Below are 17,210 nucleotides of genomic sequence, written 5' to 3'. Positions count from 1 at the left end.
TCTTTTTCCCCCCTTAACACAAATTGGGTTTGCAAGTTACAACAAATCTCTTGACATATTTGCCTATTAAGCATATTACAGGACTACATAAGTATGGAAGATGCATCTCAAGCTGAAATAACCTCTTAAGAGATGGAAAAATTATTGAGAAGCTGCAAAGGACTAGAAATAAAAGAAAAAAGAAACTCTTTCCAGTTTAATTCAAAGGGAAGAACATCTTATAGATGCCAAAAGGCATGCATTTCTTATTAAAAGTAAAAACTGAGGTTAACCAATCATTGCTCCGCCTAGGCAAGAGAATTTTTAATGAGACATACAACCCTAATTCAAAAAGAAACATAATCAACACCAAAGAGAAATATAGAAGCAACCAAGCCATGAAAAACTCAGTTGAAAGCACCAACACCAGCATTGCTCTTGCGAGCAAGTTTTGTCCACTCAGTATGGAATGACCCTGGGCGATCAATCCTTTCATAAGTATGAGCTCCAAACAAGTCCCTCTGGGCCTGAACGAGATTTGCAGGTAGCCTAGCGCGCCTATAGGTATCAAAGTAAGCAAGACTGGCACACATTCCTGGTGTGCTAATTCCAGCTGAAATAGCCAGACCCACAACTCTTCTCCATGCTGCCTGCCTCTGCACCATCTCTCTAGCAAATTCAGGGTCCACAACTAAGCTAGCCAAATTGGGATTCCTCTGATATGCCTTCTTAATCCTATCCAAAAATACTGCTCTTATAATACAACCACCTTTCCAAATCCTGGCCAACTCCCCCAAATTCAAATTCCATCCTTTCTCATTACTCTTGGCCCTCAAAAGGTTCATCCCTTGGGCGTAACTACAAATCTTGGAAGCATACAATGCTTGCCTCACATCATCAATCAATCTCTTCTTATCAATACCACTCTTAACAGCCACCACTTCCTCCTTTAATCCAGCCTCCTTCAAAGCCTCGGCAGCGCTTTCTCTCTCCTCTTTCAATCCACTCAAGTACCTACAATCCAAAGAAGCTGCAATGGTTGGTGCCGCAACAGAAAGCTCTGCAGCTTGCTGCACGGTCCATTTCCCAGTTCCTTTCATTCCGGTCTTATCCAAAATCTTATCAACCAATTCCCCCTCACCATGCTCATCCTTAACCCTGAAGATATCCGATGTAATCTCAATCAGAAAGCTCTCTAGCTCTCCCCTGTTCCACTCCGCGAAAATCTCCGCCAACTCCGCGTTGGACAATCCGCCCACATTCTTTAACACATCGTAGGCCTCCGAAATCAGCTGCATATCACCATACTCTATCCCATTATGCACCATCTTAACAAAATTCCCGGAACCCCCTTCACCAATATAAGTGACACACGGCCCATCTTCTACCTGGGCAGCTACTTTCTGCAATATATCCTTAATATTATTATAAGCTTCAAAAGACCCACCAGGCATCAGAGAAGGACCGTAACGGGCACCTTCCTCGCCGCCAGACACTCCCATACCCAAATAAAGAATGCCCCTTTCTTTAACTTCGTGGATTCGGCGCTCAGTATTCTGATACCATTCGTTACCACCATCAATGATACAATCGCCGGCCTCCATGTGCTCCGACAAAGCGGAGATGGTCTGGTCAACAGGGGCACCGGCTTTGACCAGGATGATGACAGATCTAGGCCGTTGAATAGAAAGAACGAAATCACGAGGAGAGTAGTGACCAGATAAAGGGAAAGGTCCCTCGTTGTGGGCGCGTTGGATTGTCTCATCAACCTTGGAGGCAGTTCGGTTGTAGACGGAGATGGGGAAGCCCTTCTCGGCGATATTGAGGGCCAGATTCTGACCCATGACAGCGAGGCCAGCAAGGCCTATGCGAGAGAGAGCTATAGAGGCCTCCATAGGTAAAGAAGGGAAGTGGGTTTTCGCAGAGAGAGAGAGAGAGAGAGGAGGGATCGAGGTTGGCGGAGGAAGAGAAGTAGATATATAATTAGGATTGGCAAAGAGGAGAAATGAAAGTAGCGGACTAGTCGAGATGCTGAAAGGGCAGAGAGGAGTGTGAAGAGTGCGGAGTGGCTTAACTACCAACCAGAGGGTGCCGTGACCGTCGATGACTCCTAAGGGTAAGACTGTAAATGTATATACGACGGCGTTTTAGATGGTCAGACTGGACTCAAAAGAGAACATTTTCAAAAAAATCACGCCCAACAAAATCGCATATACGGACAAAAACCGTCGTCTCATTTGGAATGCTCCTACTTTCCAATTATTTGTTTTTTGCCAACTGGCTGGCTGGCCCACGTGGTGATCCTACAAATTCATATGAAAAAATTATTTTTTAGTTTTTAAAATATAATATAATTAATAAATTTATTTTTTTTATTTTCAAAATTAATATTTCTTTTTTAAAAATATTTTTAAAGTTTAATTCTAATTAAATTTAAGAATTTTTTATTAAAAAATAATTTTTATAATATAAAAAAATATTATTTAATCTCTTAATTTTAAAAAATATATTAAAATATTTTTAATATTTTAAAAAATTCATTAGTTAATTTTTTTACTAATTTTATCACTAAAAATTTTATTATTTATTTTCTATAATTTCAAAAAATTATTAATTGATTCCTTAAATTATTAAAAAGTATTAATTTTTTTATATAAAAAATGTTTTAAATTTTTTTTATAATAATACATAACAATTAAAATTAATGAAAAAAATTAATTAGTAGACCTTTTAAAATATCATAGATATTTTAATGAAATTTTTAAATGACAAATAGTGATCCACAGTGAATGGTCACGGCATCACAAAAATAATTTTTATTGAGTTTTAACTTTTTATTTTTAATAATTTAAATTTTATATATTTTAATTTTTATTATTTTAACTGAATTTAAATCTTAAATTTATTGAAATTTTTATTTATTTATAGTAATTGAGTTTGAGATTTTATTATTTAAATTTTGACGAAATTAAATTTTAAGAATTAAAGTATTGAATTTAAAAAATAGAAAGATAAATTTGTTAATTATATAATATCTTAAGATGAAAATATTTTTTTTTCTTTAATTCTTTAAAAGAAGGACCAATAAATTTGTAGAAATTAAATTTCAGGAACTAAAGTGTTGAATTTTAAAAAAGTAGTTCGATTATTTTTTCTATCACTAACGGCAAGAGACCTCTAATTTTGACGAAATTAAATTTTAAGAATGAAAGTGTTAAATTTTAAAAATATAGAGACGAATTCGTTAATTATACTATATTTCAGGGATTAAAAAGTAATTTTTTCTATTTTTAATTTTATAAGTCATCCTTCAACGTACAACCATAATAAGATTATAAGTTGAAAATTGTTTTTAAAATTTTAAAAAAAAAAACGAGAGAGAAGAAATCTGTGATGCTTTGAATAAGTAATTTTATTATTAGAAAGATGACATAATATTTTAATCTCAGGGGAAAGCGTCATATCATAAAATAAGGTGCAATATCGTTTTCTACAGCTACCAAGCGTAGTTATCAATCTTGTGAGCGGCTGCTGCTGTTTGTAGTTCGAGACCAATATTCCTTCACAAGCTGCCCAAAGAGCGACCCCTCCTTATTCATCAGCTTCAATGGCTCATCATACTCCGCCAATTTCCCTATTCAATTAAAAAACACTTTTCTATTATTTGATAGGTTCTCTGCCATGCCCTGTCAGGAAAATTTATGAAAATTCTGAACCTAATTAACAAATAAGTGCAAGTGATATAGGGGACGTATATGTTTCTCACCATCACTAATGGCAAGCACCATGTCGCAGTCCATCACTGTTGGTATTCTGTGAGCCACAGTTAATACAGTGCAGTCTGCGAACTCTGTTCTTATGGTTTTCTGAATGATGGAATCTGTTGCGTTGTCGAGGGATGCAGTTGCTTCATCAAGCACTAGTATCCTGCTTCTTTTTACCAATGCACGTCCCAGACAAAACAATTGCCGCTGTCCCAAACTCCAGTTGGATCCATCTTGTGCAACTACATTTAAGATATGGATGTTAATGTGATGAGCAAGTGAAAAAAATGTGTTCTTCGTACTACAATTCTCACCTAGGGAGTTCAGCCCCTCTCCTTTTTCTTGAATGGTTGCTCGTAGATGACATTTTTCAAGAACCTTTCGCACATTCATCACAACAAAATAGGTTAGGAAAATAAAATGTCTGTCCGTTGACATACTTCAAGCATTCTGTTGTTCTTGCAGAGGAAGAACATAGGGGAAGCCTTACCTCCCATATTTCTTGATCCGTATGCTTTGATAAGGGGTCTAGATTGTATCTCACAGAACCAACAAAGAGTGTTGGATCTTGTGGGATAATTGCAACATGAGATCTCAGGTCATGAAGTCCAATTGTCGAAATGTTAAGGTCATCTATCATTATTTTTCCCTCTGTAGGCTCAACCAGACGAAACAATGCACTGATGAGAGTTGTCTTCCCACTTCCAGTTCTGCCAACTATCCCAATTTTCTGACCTCCTTCAATTGTGCAGTTTATCCCCTGAAGGACTTGTGGTGCATTTGGTCGATATCTAACCTGCTTCAAGTCATTCAGTTATAACTTGTCATACTTCTTTGATGCTGTGAATATAAAGGCATGCTTGCTTTCAATGTTTACCTTCAGATTGCATATTTCCACTTTACCAAAGGCAGGCCAATTAGGCTCAGGTCGATTACTCTCTATTACTTCTGGAGCTTCACTGGGAATATGCATATATTGTTCCAGCCTTTCTACAGAAATAATTAAATTTGAAAGCATGCATTGGGACTGTATGGACATGACGAGGAGTATATTCAATGAAAGGCCATATGACAGGTTCATTCCAATAAACCCTGACATCAAATTATCAAAAACCCAGTTCCTGTTAGAAAACTATGCAAAGAAACATGGAGGCTGCAAGATATAATTGAAATAAATCAAGTTGAATAGTAATTTTTTTATACCAAGGTCTATACAGCTGCTGGCCTGGGGAGTTTAATTTGTCAGTTCTAGGAAACATGCATGTATGAAAGATAAAGTAAAAAAAGTCACTTACAGTGAAGAGCACAACGTCCCCCAGACATGTAAAAGAACAATAAATATTTTGACATTATGAGAAAAATGACTAGAGACTGATCACTTACCTGAGTCAGAAGCTCCAAGATGGAGCAAAGCCATGGCAAATGTACTACATGAGAGAACAATTGCACTTAGCAACTCCAGACGTAGGATCAACCACTCACTTGCAGAAAAGTTATGGAAATACGGGCTTGCATTTCTGTCAATAAGGTCCAGATTTTTTGAGAAGAATCTTTCTTCCTGCCCAAAAGCTCTGATTGTCATGGCTCCTGCAATTGATTCAGCAAGGTGGCTTGCAACTGAGGACTTAGTTGTGCCATTGATTCTCATCAACTCTTTTGTAGAAGCGAAATAGCATCCCTATTGTTAAAAATAAAAGCAAACAGGGAAAGTTGTCTCTCAAAATTTGTGCTTCTAAGAAATCATAATGAGGAAGGCACTGATGTATGTGGAAGCAATAGATACTGCTAAGTACCAATGGAGTACTTAAACAAGCATGACGATGTACTTAATGCTCACAGCATCAATAGCTGAGGCAGAATGGCTATTATTAATGGAATGGTAAGAGTTTCAGACTTGCAAACTAAATATTGCATGTTTAAGCCACTCTGTAAAAACGTGTTAATTCTTTCTGGAGCCCGGGCTTCTCTTCCCAGGACTCCAGTTCAATAGAATCTTTAAACAGTAATAGGCTCTGTTACCAAAAACTTAGCTGGGGAATGCAGTTGCTCATTCAGTCTAGTCACGTAGACGATCTTTTCATTCTTTGTCAGAGAACCATAATAAATTCAATTCCTCCAAGATTATACTTAAATGAACAATTGGAAGAACAGGTACAAACAACAAATTTTCCAGGTGTTGATGCTTGTCGTACCTGCAAGCGGATACTTAAATAAATTATGGGAATGATGACAAATACGACTGGCCACGTAAGAAGAATCAATACTGCAAAGTTGGAGCATGCAATGATGGTTGTGCCTAAAGTGAAGGATATTTTGAAAGCCACGTCAAGGTCAATAATGCTCAAATCTGATGATACCTACAAGAACAAAAGCACAAGTGAGTCCCATTATTATTCTTATTATTATTTTTAGCATGAGAACATAACTATACTTTCTTGTTTCTTACTCGACTGAGGATCCTTCCTAAAGGCGTTGAGTCATAAAAGGAAATTGGTGCTCGGAAAATAGAGGATAGCAGTGTAGAAAAAATAGATTTTGATGCTCCACAACCTAATAGAACTATGGGGAAGAATCTGAAGAGCAAGAAGATTTCGACAACACAACCGATTATTGTATAAACTCCAAGCAAGAGAATTCTGCTAACACGAGTATTCTGGATATTGGCAGCGAACCAATAGTTTTGTGCCATTTGCCCAAGCACAAACATTATGTGGGATATGTTTGACAAACAGAAGTACAGAAAGCCCTTGCCATGACTCAAGTATTGTAAGTAGGGCTTGAAACCAGCGTCTCCTGTCTCTTTTTCTTCTTGCTTAATCAATTGATCACCTAAAGATTCTATTAACTGTTCTTTAACATGAATCTCTTGGATTTCACCTTTGGCAGTAGTAGCACTTCTTTGAGAAGGATGATCAACCTGGCTTTCATAACCAACTATGTTCTTGTGTGCCTTGACGAGGTCTTGGAATTCTTTACTGGAAGCAAAAAGCTGATCATAATTAGCTTCTCTTTTGATTTTTCCTGCAGACATTAACTGTCAAGAACATGATATTATGTGTAAGCCTAGTTTACAACTCAAGAAGAACAATGGAGGGATAGCTGCTAACCAAAATATAGTTAAAAGCTGGAAGGAAGTCCACTTGGTGGGTCACAAGTAAAACTGTCTTTTGAGACAAAGCACTTAACACATATTCCTGAAACATTCAAGTTTTTCAGTGAGTAAAATAATCAGATCATCAGAAAATCAGATTGAATAGAGATGAAAGCTGCTCTACATTAAATAGGCTGGTTGCTGTGTGTGCATCAACAGCACTAAACGGATCATCCAAGAGATAGATGTCTGCATCTTGATACAGCGAACGTGCAAGTTGAATCCGCTGTTTCTGTCCACCGCTCAGATTGACACCTCTTTCTCCAATCTGAGTGAGATCCCCATAAGGAAGCATCTCAAGGTCCTTCACCAGAGAACACCTCTTTAGCACATCATGGTATCTAATTGGATCCATTTCAGAGCCAAACAGAATATTTTCTTGTATAGTTCCACTTTGGATCCATGCAGTCTGAGAAACATATGCTATCTTTCCATAAACTTGAACCTGCAAAATGCAGACTTAAAAGCTTTCAGTAAGAGTTTTCTTTTTATGGACTCCTTGATGGTCGATACAAGTTTAGGATGCAAAGACTTTGGAAGCAATTCATATAAATAGTTTTCCTATTCCATCAACTGAAATATCTATCAACAAATTTCTTATGTACAAGTCAGAAAGGAAATGTAAAATTAATCTTATCTTGTGCACTTACTGTTCCATCAACTTTTGAAACTTCACCAAGCACTGCAGCTAAAAGGGTTGATTTTCCAGAGCCAACCTCCCCGCAGATAGCCACCTTTTCTCCCGCTTTAACCACCAAATTTATGTTCCTTAACGTAGCCTTTGTGGACAAATCAGTTTCCCATGAGATTTCAGTAGCCCTGATAAAAATGGACTGATTGAGCTCTTTGCTGCTGAACTTCTTTCTTGCATTTTTGTTCAATTCTGGTGCTTCAAGAAACTTGACAATCCGATCTAATGACACCTTTGCTTCAATGAAAATTCCCACAACATCAGGGATAACCCTAATTGGTTCCTGTACATTTTGCAAACTTGACATAAATGTGAATACGCTACTAGCAGAGAGTGGTATTCCAAGGAAGTAGCATATCCAGAAAGTTATAGCTGGAACATGAACAGGATATGACCAAAATAAAATCAGATGATAAGCTTTCTGCATCAGGACGCCTGATATCCACTGCGTTTCTTCTTTTCTTACACCATCTATATGATTCTTGAAATGCGTCTCCCAAGCATATAACTTCAAGATCTTCATATTTGCAAGTGCCTCTGTGATGGCCATCAACATCTTATCTTGAGCTGCCATGAGCTTTCTGTGATACTTAACCTGAAACTTAATGAATGGATAGCCTGCAAGCACAACAACTATCATGGCAATAACAAATGCAACAGTTGCCAACCCTACAGTATAGTAGACGATAGCTAAGGTGAGACACAACTGAACACTTGTTGTCCATATCTGATGAAACCAATAAGGGAACTCTCCAATTCTATAAGCATCAGCAGTAACATAGTGCACAACTTCACCAGAAGAATAAGTTACCTTTGCAGCATTGGAGAGTCGTAGTTGCTTTTGATAGATAGCTGCAGATAACATGGATCTCACTTGGATCCCAATAAGCCTAGTTCGGAAGTGCCACTGTCTTTCTGATAGAGACTCTAAGCATTTTGCCAGAAATAGTCCAACCGTTAGTGCATAACTTTCATAGCTAAGAGCTTTATTGCCTTGAAAAACCTCGATGAAGGCTTTTAAAAATAGAGGGCTAGAAGACCTGATGAGCACCCTGATTAATGCGAATAATCCTGAGATTAAAATTTCTCTCCGGTGCAAAGAAATTATCACTGACAGAACTGAAGGGGACTCCGATGACCCTTTGTTTTTCTGCCTTCTCATTTGCTTCAAATACGCCAAGTAGCAAGTCTTTGCTTGATCTGCCTGCCTTAGTACTGGAATATCTGCATCATCAAGTATTTTCTCCTTGCCCTTCTTCATCAATGGATTTAACCACCAAAATGACAATTGACTAAAAAGTCCAGATTTGGCAAAAGGAGTAACATTCTCATTTGAACTCATTTCATCAGTAGCATTTGCTTCCTTACTTGGCAATGGTTTGTAGGAAGCGTCGTTGTCGTTGCCTGAATCGGTGCTTGAATAAGTGTGTCCTTTGAAACAACAAAAGATAAACAGCATAGCTCCAGTAAAGGAAAGAAATTCCAAAATCAGCTGAACCCACAGAGCTTTATCCATAATAGCTTCCCAAAGAGATAAAATGCCGATAAATCCAGACAACAAGAAGGCGATAATCGAACAAAACTTCACAGCTCCAGCATGTGGAAGAAACAGTTTCTGTTGGCTTACTATTAGATTCAGCAGCAACCATGTGAATCCCTGGAATAACATTACTGGCCATCCATGCATCAACACAACGCTATGATCTTTAACTAGTTTCTCAACAATAATCCATATTCCCAAACCCAAGTAAACCAAACCCAGAAATCCATTGAAGATGGCTGAAACACATAGCAATGGAGAGAAACGTAGAGACTGAGATGGAGCTTCAACAGTCTTCCTTGACATTAATTTATATATGGAGATCAACAGAATTAGAATATCAACAGAAATAATGACAGTGTGGTTGATACACGAATATGGGTTTATTAATTCGTAAAATCCTGAAGCACATTTTCCATCAGTAGAACATTCAGAACCATTACAGAATACATTCCAAAAACCTTTCTCCATGCTGTTTCTCAACAGCTTGAGAAATCTGCAAATCTCAAAGGGAAAATCACTAAAAAATATCAAATTTTTAATACTCATATTCAAGCAAAAGAACCATATCAGAGTAAGCATCAAACAACGTGTATATATAGCTTGGGCTTTGCTTGTTCTTACCTCAAGAATTTAGTGGTGGAAGTATATGGAGTTGTCCATGCTCTTAATTTGAGCAGTGCAAGATGAAAATGGTGCCTTGACTGTTTAGTGATGTAAACCCATCCATTTTTTCCAAAACAGGGACAATAATTTTTTATGTAATTAATTGCAAATTTGTACTTTTTAAAGTATCGCAAGATAAGCGTGGGGATTATTTTAGGGCATTACATCACAGTCATTTCAATTTTTTATTAAAAGATTTGGTAGGAATCTGTCTTTGATTCAACCTTTGAGGGTTTAGGACGAAAAAAATCAACAATTTACTCCATTGTTAAATGGTACTTAAAATTATTAAATTTTACGTTTTTAATAATTACTATTTAAAAAAAAGTATTTATAATTTTAAACGGAAAGAAAAAGGAAGTAATGTAATTTGTAATTTGACAGAAAATCATATAATATTGTCGTTAGAGCTAATATTCTTTTAAAAAAAAAATTATTTTAGTATGTTAATTAAATGTAATTTTCTTTTACCTTTCATCCATGTCAAAATAATATTAGCAGGTCTGAAAATTCGTTGAACAACAAATAATATTTGATATGACAAAGGAAAACTATGTGGCTTGGAGGATACTAAGATTTTATTTAGTTCAAATAGTTAATTTAATTATATTTTAAAAAAATAAGTTAATTTTCTTATTTTATTATATAATTTTTACACTTATAAAAAATTTTAAATTCTTTAACTAAATTACCTCAATTAAATAAGACTTAAAATTAGCACAAAGGGTCATATCAAAGATTTATATTACCACCAAGTTTATATATAAAATATATAAAATTGTAGTGAAGTCAAAATAAAAATTACAAAATTTTTATGTAATTTATAATTTAAATTCATATAGATTCGATTTAAAGTTTAATTCAAATTAAAAAATATTTTTTTATGTGATTGTAGTTAATATTATTTAAATTTAAAAAATCAGTAATTGCATAAAAATAAAAGTAGACTGATTATGTGCAAACATGTGCAAATCAACCAAAACTCAGGACTAAAATGCAGGCATTATATATAACTAGAAGATAAAATTTTTTTATGAATTCTCGGTCACAAAACCACTATCAGCACTCAATTCGAACAGCACCACTCTCCGATGAAATGAACTTTGGTTTCCTAACAACTTGTTCCAAGCACTGTACGACATCTCCAATCCGGAAATCATCACAATCACCAAGCACAAGTCCACATTCATTTCCTTTCCCTACTTTCTCCACATCCTGCTTTTCTCTCTTGAGAGATGTGCAAGATCCTTCAAACACAACTTCCCCACTCCTTAGAAGCCTCATGATTGCTGATTTGCTAACATGGCCATCAATCACCCTGCAGCCAGCAATCTTCACTTCGGCTCCTACAGACTTGCTCCTCCCCTTGAGCTCAAAGATATTCAGCACTTCAGCCTCCCCAGCTACCTGGGTCTCGCAAGTTCCAGGGGCCTTGTCCACCATTAAGTTGCCAGCTTCCTCCAAAAGGTGATAGATCACTCGGTGTTGCATTATCTACATCCATTGAATTAATCAATAAAAATAACAAATCAACAACCCATGCTCATGAAAGTTACTTCCTTTTTTTTTTTTTTAAATTATTCCCTGGAGGGTAAAAAACATAAACAAATCTGTCCCATAATGATTTAAAGTTAACAACATGCCAGTACCTTTATCTTGGCTCGAGTTGCAGCCAAACTAACAGAACTAGGTGGAGTCTTCACATTGAACCCAACTATACATGCACCACAGGCTTGTGCCAAGTCCACATCAGAATGAGAAATAGGCCCCACACCAACATGGACTATATTCACAAAAACCTGGCAGCACAATTTAAAACATGTTTAGAAAATTGAAGTTAATTATTTTCAGGTACAATGATAATATTAATTGCATTAAAGCATTAGCACATATGAAAGCAACAATGAAGGAAGGATTAATTCAAACAACATGGCTGCATCATTTGGCATACCTGGGGACTATTTAAAGTCTTTAATGCATCTGTGACAGCTTGGACAGTTCCCCTCACATCTGCTTTTACAATTATTGGCACTTCAATCCTCTTGCGCACAGGCATGTCATCTGATGTTTCTTTGGTTTCTGTTCTTTCATCAATCATCCGCAAAAGCCTATCTTTCTCAAATTTCCTTTTCCTCCCTTCACTAAGCATCCTAGCTCGCTCCTCAGATTCCACAACAACAATATCATCACCGGCCATAGGAAGCCCCTTAAGTCCCTCAATCTCTATGGGCATTGCAGGTTTAGCCCTATCAGTCGACTGCCCCACCATATCTCTAATAGCTCTTATTCTGCCCCACTCTGAACCCACAACCACATGCTGTCCGCAAACCAAAGTCCCTGCCTTAACTATTGCAGTAGCCAATGGACCACGTCCTTTGTCAAGCCTAGCCTCTACTACATAAGCTTGAGCAGGGCCATCAACACGAGCTTTTAGGTCCATAATCTCTGCCTGAAGAAGTAAAGCCTCCTCCAAGTCATCTAATCCAGTATGCTTTACAGCTGAAACTTCAACAACTTGAACATCGCCACCCATCTCCTCCAGCTGCAAGCCCTCTGAGGCAAGCTGGATTTTAACTCTCTCAGGATTGGCTGCAGGTTTATCACATTTATTAATTGCAACTATAATTGGTACATTAGCTGCCTTAGCATGGGACATGGCTTCAAGAGTTTGAGGCATCACCCCATCATCGGCAGCCACAACAAGCACGACTATATCTGTCACTGCTGCTCCTCTTGCTCTCATTGCACTAAATGCTGCATGACCAGGAGTATCAAGGAATGTGATTGATGACCCTGATGGCATGCCAACAACAAAAGCACCCAGATGTTGAGTTATCCCTCCAGCTTCTTTGGCTGCTACTGATGTTTGACGTAAAGCATCTAAAAGTGAAGTTTTACCATGGTCAACATGTCCCATGACAGTCACAACAGGAGGACGTGGAAGAATAACTGCACCTTCATTAGAGTGTTGCCTCCTGACATTGATCCCAACTTCCTGCATAAATTGATATGCATAAATCCCTTTTAAGTTTCAAAGCAGCTGAAACAGAAGTGATCAGGGTGATCTCGGGGGGAAGGGACAAAAGAAAAAGAGGAAATCAGTGGCCTAAAACTCATCTCAGTAATCCTAAAGAGGCCACTTTTATGGTTAGCATCTGAAAGCAACAGAAATTTGCTGCTTATAATCCTTGCACTACAATAAAGTCATGCTTCATAATTTATTCAACATAAAGTGTCAAACAGCCTGCCAGTTACTGGTCAAACAATGATACCGTATCATCAAATGCCACAGAAAACAGATTAGCTCCTTTGGCAGCATATTGTGGCACATAAATTTGCTTTCAGGTAAAAAATTGAGAACTGGATATAAAATGAACATTTCCATTTTTCTGTCATCTTTAAGCTTGTATTGAGAAGCATGATACAAGTCTTGCAACTAAGAAAGAAAAATACCATTCCAACCAGCTCTGCGACGTCAATGCTTAGAGGATCAAATTCTGAACCAGGCTTTTCCCCAACATTAACAAGGATATCCTGCAGAGTGGCAATGGACTCACCAGTGCGCTTTGCAAGCTCAACAATAGTAATGCCACCAAATACGTCCAGAGTTTTATCTTGCAGAGACTTGGTATTTCTTTTCAGTTCTGGAGCCACATACAGAGCTTCAATAGGTGGCTTTCTGTCCTTTTTCCTAAACTTCCCTTTAGGTCGGATCTTTAAACCAACTGGCTCATCATGATTTCTTCTTCTAGCCAACAGTTCAGGAGTGGCATGAAAACACCTAAGCAATATAAAGAAACATTTAGGTTCCAAAGCAATACATTTATTGACGTCACAATTTACTCCAATTGGAATAGCCTCAACCATCAAACAGTAACCATGGTTGCCATTTACTTTGACAAGTCAAGTTGCACAAAGTTACACTTTTATGAATATTTTGAACGCTGAAGAGCAGTCTAGCATGAACTTTACAATTGTCAAATAGTGAATATGCACTTGACATGTACGCACTGACAGAGAGTAGAACAAAGAGTGGGAAACATTATTTGGACCAAAGATAGACAGTGTTTCACAATTTACTCCAATTGGAATAGCCTCAACCATCAAACAGTAACCATAGTTGCTGTCACAGGGGTTTAAGTGAAAACACAAGCAGCGGCAATAATCACTTAGAAACCTGCTAGGCAACCAAGAAATCCCCCTTGACTCAGTCACACGCTCTCACAAAGTGAGGTTTGAAAGGCACAGATTCTCAATCAAACAAAGTGCAACACTACATGAAATAACTTTTCCAACCTTTCATTCACTGAAAGGAAACAATTCAAGAGACACCTCTCACATAACTCTTCTCACAGTGTTCGAGCCCACTACTGATCATGGGAGTTATAACTACCACTATCCATTATGGGAGTTATAACTACCCATTACCCCTCATGTTGCCCCACTCCAGCATCACTCAGCAACTTCTATCCCTACCCACTACCCCTCATGGGAGAATATGCCCCACTCCAGCATCACTTCTCCACGTTTGTAGGCCTCTCCTTTGCATTTAGGAACTTCCCTCTCTAGCAACGTTTGTAGGTCTCTCCTTTACATTTAGCAACTTCCCTCCCTACCGTAGTAGCATCCTCACATTGACATCCCCACGTTTGTAGGCCTCTCTTTTGCATTTAGCAACTTCCCTCCCTACTGTAGTAGCATCCTCACATAATGGACTGAATTGACATCCGAAGTTCAGCTCTTGCATCCAGCAGAATACCAGCCTGCCCAAACAGGCAGCCTTGCCAATCAAGTGCGCCCCTGCACACTCCCAGTTCAAGGCCCAACTTCACCCCAACTCACCAGTCTGCCCAAGCAGGCAGCCTTGCCAATCAAGTGCGCCCTGCACACTCTCAGTTGCATTGAAATCAAGGCCCAACTTCATCTCAAGTCTACCAGCTCAAGGTCTGACAGTTGCCATTTACTTTCACAAGTCAAGTTGCACAAAGTTACACTTTTATGAATATTTTGAACGCTGAACAGCAGTCTAGCTTTAACTTTACAATTGTGAAATAGTGAATATGCACTTGACATGTATGCACTGACAAAGAGTAGAACAAAGAGTGGGAAACATTATTTGGACCAAAGATAGACAGTGTTGGAATTTCTGACGGGCTTGGTCCAAATCTCGATGTGGTAAGAGTGTTAGACCTTTTGATTGGGCTTGTTGCGGTGCCCTATGCCCTTGGTCATTTTGAATTAGGCTCCATCTAACTTATAAATCATCCATTTTTCTTTCTTTTTTTTTGGATGTGGGATTGCTCTCACTTGCTTTTCCTTTTTGTTTACTCCAACGCTCCCCTCATGTTCAACTCGACTGTCCAATTGTGACTTGCCATTCATTTGCTCATCTACGCTTGTGTTATTTGAATTTAAGAGGGCTCAGGTTTTTCTTCTTTTTTTTCTCATATGGACTTGTATTCTTCTTGAACCCTAGACCTCAGAGGCCACAGGCTTTCAGCAATTTGAACTGAATGTTCCACGTTAAGCCTCCATTCTTAGGGTTCAGGTCTTGGGCCTTGGTCTTCAATATACCTGAGTCTTCATCCTTGAATTTCAAATTTTGAATATTTTTTTGTGGCTCTGCCCTAATTGCCGGCCCAACTCATAAGAAATTATTGTTGGACTATAGATCTTTATGAGCCATTTGAGCTCTTGATACAATGTTAGAATTTTTTATGGGTTCGCTCCAAGTCTACACGCGAAGAAAAGAGTATTGGACTCTAAATGGAATTTGATTGGACTCGTTACGGTGGTCTTCTCCAAAATGCAAATGCTCTTAGACAAGGGCTTTAAAATAAGCTTCACCTAACTTATAAATTATTCATTTTTCTTTCTCTTTTACTATAAGAGATTTGCTTCCACTTGCTTCTTCCTTTTCTATTCTCACAACATACGGTAACTAAACCTAGCATTATTTGGACAAAGTAAAAAATACACCAAAGGCCATAAGAAATATATAAATGTACCTTATAAAGGATTCTTTCGTAGAGAAAATGTGATGCCCCCTGAAAAATGAGCTGAAAGAAAACTCTGCATCACAAAATTTGAGAAGCAGAGCAAGTGAAGATAAGAAAGCCATACAGTTGGGAACAAAGATTTCTACGAGTTGAATTCGGCACCAGGGGGTGGGGAGGGGGGTAGGACAAGGATATAAAGGAAAAGCATGGGAAACATCAATGTGTTTTCAGTTACCTGGTATGCCTCTAACAGAAGCAGGAACCAGTTTTCCTGCAACCTCAAGATTACTTTTAGAAGTTAACCCCACTGCTTGCCCTAGTGATGGTGAAGTCCAGACTCTAACCAGATCACCATGAGCACACTGCAAAATATTTAGACGAGTAATCTTCAGATTTGCAATGTGATGAGTGGTTAATTAAACATGTCATATCAATGAGAAAAAGTGACGAAGGTGGTTTATTAAGAATATCATTATCAGTCGGTAAGCATTTGGTTGCAGGTTGAAATAGAAAAGATAAAAGTAATGGAGTTGTCTGGCATTTATTCTTGGCCTCAGAAATAAGAAAATAGAAAAACAAAAAGTATACAACTAAATCTATTCTGTCAACATAAAGCTCAAAGTTTGGAAAGTGTACTTAAAAAGAAAACAAGAAAAGAAAAGAAATAAAAAGAACTACAAACACCATTAGTCCTAATCCAGCTGTAAGGAAATGCTAAGAACTGTCTTTATTTCAACTCTTCTACACACTGATTTTCTACATAATTCTCAAGACAAATATAAGATGCTTCTAAAACCAAGAATCACCCATTAAAACCAAATCTCCTGTAGCAATTAGGGATCCATTGAAGTCAGAATCCTAATATCAACTCAGTTAATATTTTTTTTTTAAAAAAAAAAGAAATCTAATTTCATAATGCTCAAGTTTCAATTTCTGCTTGGTGGAAATCCTTCAAGTACAAACACAAGTAGCAAAAGAAATAAAAAGGTAAATTATATCTTACCCTTTTCTGTGCTGCTCTCCAAGCCATTTATATGTCTCTTTAACTATACAAAACCCAAAGCAGAAAAAAAAAACAACTAAGAGACGGGAGCAAAAGAACTATAAAGAGAAAAAGGAAATATATATACAAGAAAACAATACGCTCAAAGGTTAAAATATTTGCATGCACATAGTATAATTTTACGTCAATTAGTACAATAACTTAAATAAATCAATGCTAAAGAGTCGTTTCTAGTTTCTATAAATCTGTCTACCGTATTCACTGACTAATCTTCTGAAATCAAATCAAGCTTTTCTCTCAACCTCAAGAGCCTTATAATCAACATTCAAGATTCTCATAACATAACTTCTTATTGAAGAAGATATATAATTGATATACACTTTTACAGTATTGAATGCTACAACCAGCGATTGTTAA

At 37.4% G+C, this 17,210-nt stretch overlaps 3 protein-coding genes across 4 annotated transcripts; all 3 read right to left on the bottom strand.

Annotated features, from left to right (window-relative positions):
* Positions 1 to 169: 169 nt before the first annotated feature.
* On the bottom strand, positions 170 to 2,031 carry LOC110609707 (6-phosphogluconate dehydrogenase, decarboxylating 3, chloroplastic). The gene has a single exon (XM_021749482.2). It carries the CDS (start codon positions 1,872 to 1,874, stop codon positions 387 to 389), a length of 1,488 nt encoding a protein of 495 aa, XP_021605174.1. The 5' UTR covers positions 1,875 to 2,031; the 3' UTR covers positions 170 to 386.
* Positions 2,032 to 3,373: 1,342 nt separating this feature from the next.
* On the bottom strand, positions 3,374 to 9,743 carry LOC110608231 (ABC transporter C family member 10). 2 transcript variants are annotated; one of them, XM_021747442.2, is made up of 11 exons: positions 7,545 to 9,743; positions 7,019 to 7,339; positions 6,851 to 6,937; positions 6,190 to 6,777; positions 5,936 to 6,100; positions 5,127 to 5,421; positions 4,621 to 4,835; positions 4,234 to 4,539; positions 4,058 to 4,121; positions 3,746 to 3,985; positions 3,374 to 3,613 (listed from the first exon to the last, which is right to left on the bottom strand). In XM_021747442.2, exons 1-11 carry the CDS (start codon positions 9,705 to 9,707, stop codon positions 3,492 to 3,494), a joined length of 4,566 nt encoding a protein of 1,521 aa, XP_021603134.2. In that variant the 5' UTR covers positions 9,708 to 9,743; the 3' UTR covers positions 3,374 to 3,491. The 2 variants fall into 2 exon arrangements, 1 of the variants encoding a protein (XP_021603134.2); XR_006348897.1 differs by lacking the exons at positions 3,374 to 3,613; positions 3,746 to 3,985; positions 4,058 to 4,121 and adding an exon at positions 4,947 to 4,968 and having other exon boundaries at positions 4,397 to 4,539.
* A 1,034-nt stretch (positions 9,744 to 10,777) lies between these two features.
* On the bottom strand, positions 10,778 to 16,820 carry LOC110610075 (translation initiation factor IF-2). The gene is made up of 8 exons (XM_043954385.1): positions 16,794 to 16,820; positions 16,026 to 16,176; positions 15,800 to 15,863; positions 14,624 to 14,637; positions 13,245 to 13,588; positions 11,743 to 12,786; positions 11,441 to 11,590; positions 10,778 to 11,285 (listed from the first exon to the last, which is right to left on the bottom strand). The coding sequence occupies exons 1-8, from the start codon at positions 16,818 to 16,820 to the stop codon at positions 10,851 to 10,853; spliced, it is 2,229 nt and encodes a 742-aa protein (XP_043810320.1). The 3' UTR covers positions 10,778 to 10,850.
* Positions 16,821 to 17,210: the final 390 nt, after the last annotated feature.

Source organism: Manihot esculenta, chromosome 2, assembly GCF_001659605.2.
Source record: "Manihot esculenta cultivar AM560-2 chromosome 2, M.esculenta_v8, whole genome shotgun sequence".
NCBI classification, from domain to species: Eukaryota; Viridiplantae; Streptophyta; class Magnoliopsida; order Malpighiales; family Euphorbiaceae; genus Manihot; species Manihot esculenta.
Note: the sequence above shows the minus strand (reverse complement) of the source record. Positions and strands in the feature narration are given on the sequence as shown.

Bases quoted from the DNA above. Each gene is read 5' to 3' on its own strand.
- LOC110609707 (XM_021749482.2), bottom strand. From the start codon at position 1,874: ATGGAGGCCTCTATAGCTCTCTCTCGCATAGGCCTTGCTGGCCTCGCT.
- LOC110608231 (XM_021747442.2), bottom strand. From the start codon at position 9,707: ATGCTTACTCTGATATGGTTCTTTTGCTTGAATATGAGTATTAAAAAT. The intron at 7,340-7,544 runs GTAAGTGCACAA...TGCATTTTGCAG, and splicing joins TTTCAAAAGTTGATGGAACA to GTTCAAGTTTATGGAAAGAT. The intron at 5,422-5,935 runs GTACGACAAGCA...TTTTAACAATAG, and splicing joins ATTTAAGTATCCGCTTGCAG to GGATGCTATTTCGCTTCTAC.
- LOC110610075 (XM_043954385.1), bottom strand. From the start codon at position 16,820: ATGGCTTGGAGAGCAGCACAGAAAAGG. The intron at 12,787-13,244 runs GTATTTTTCTTT...CAATTTATGCAG, and splicing joins TCGCAGAGCTGGTTGGAATG to GAAGTTGGGATCAATGTCAG. The intron at 11,286-11,440 runs GTACTGGCATGT...CAATGGATGTAG, and splicing joins CAACTCGAGCCAAGATAAAG to ATAATGCAACACCGAGTGAT.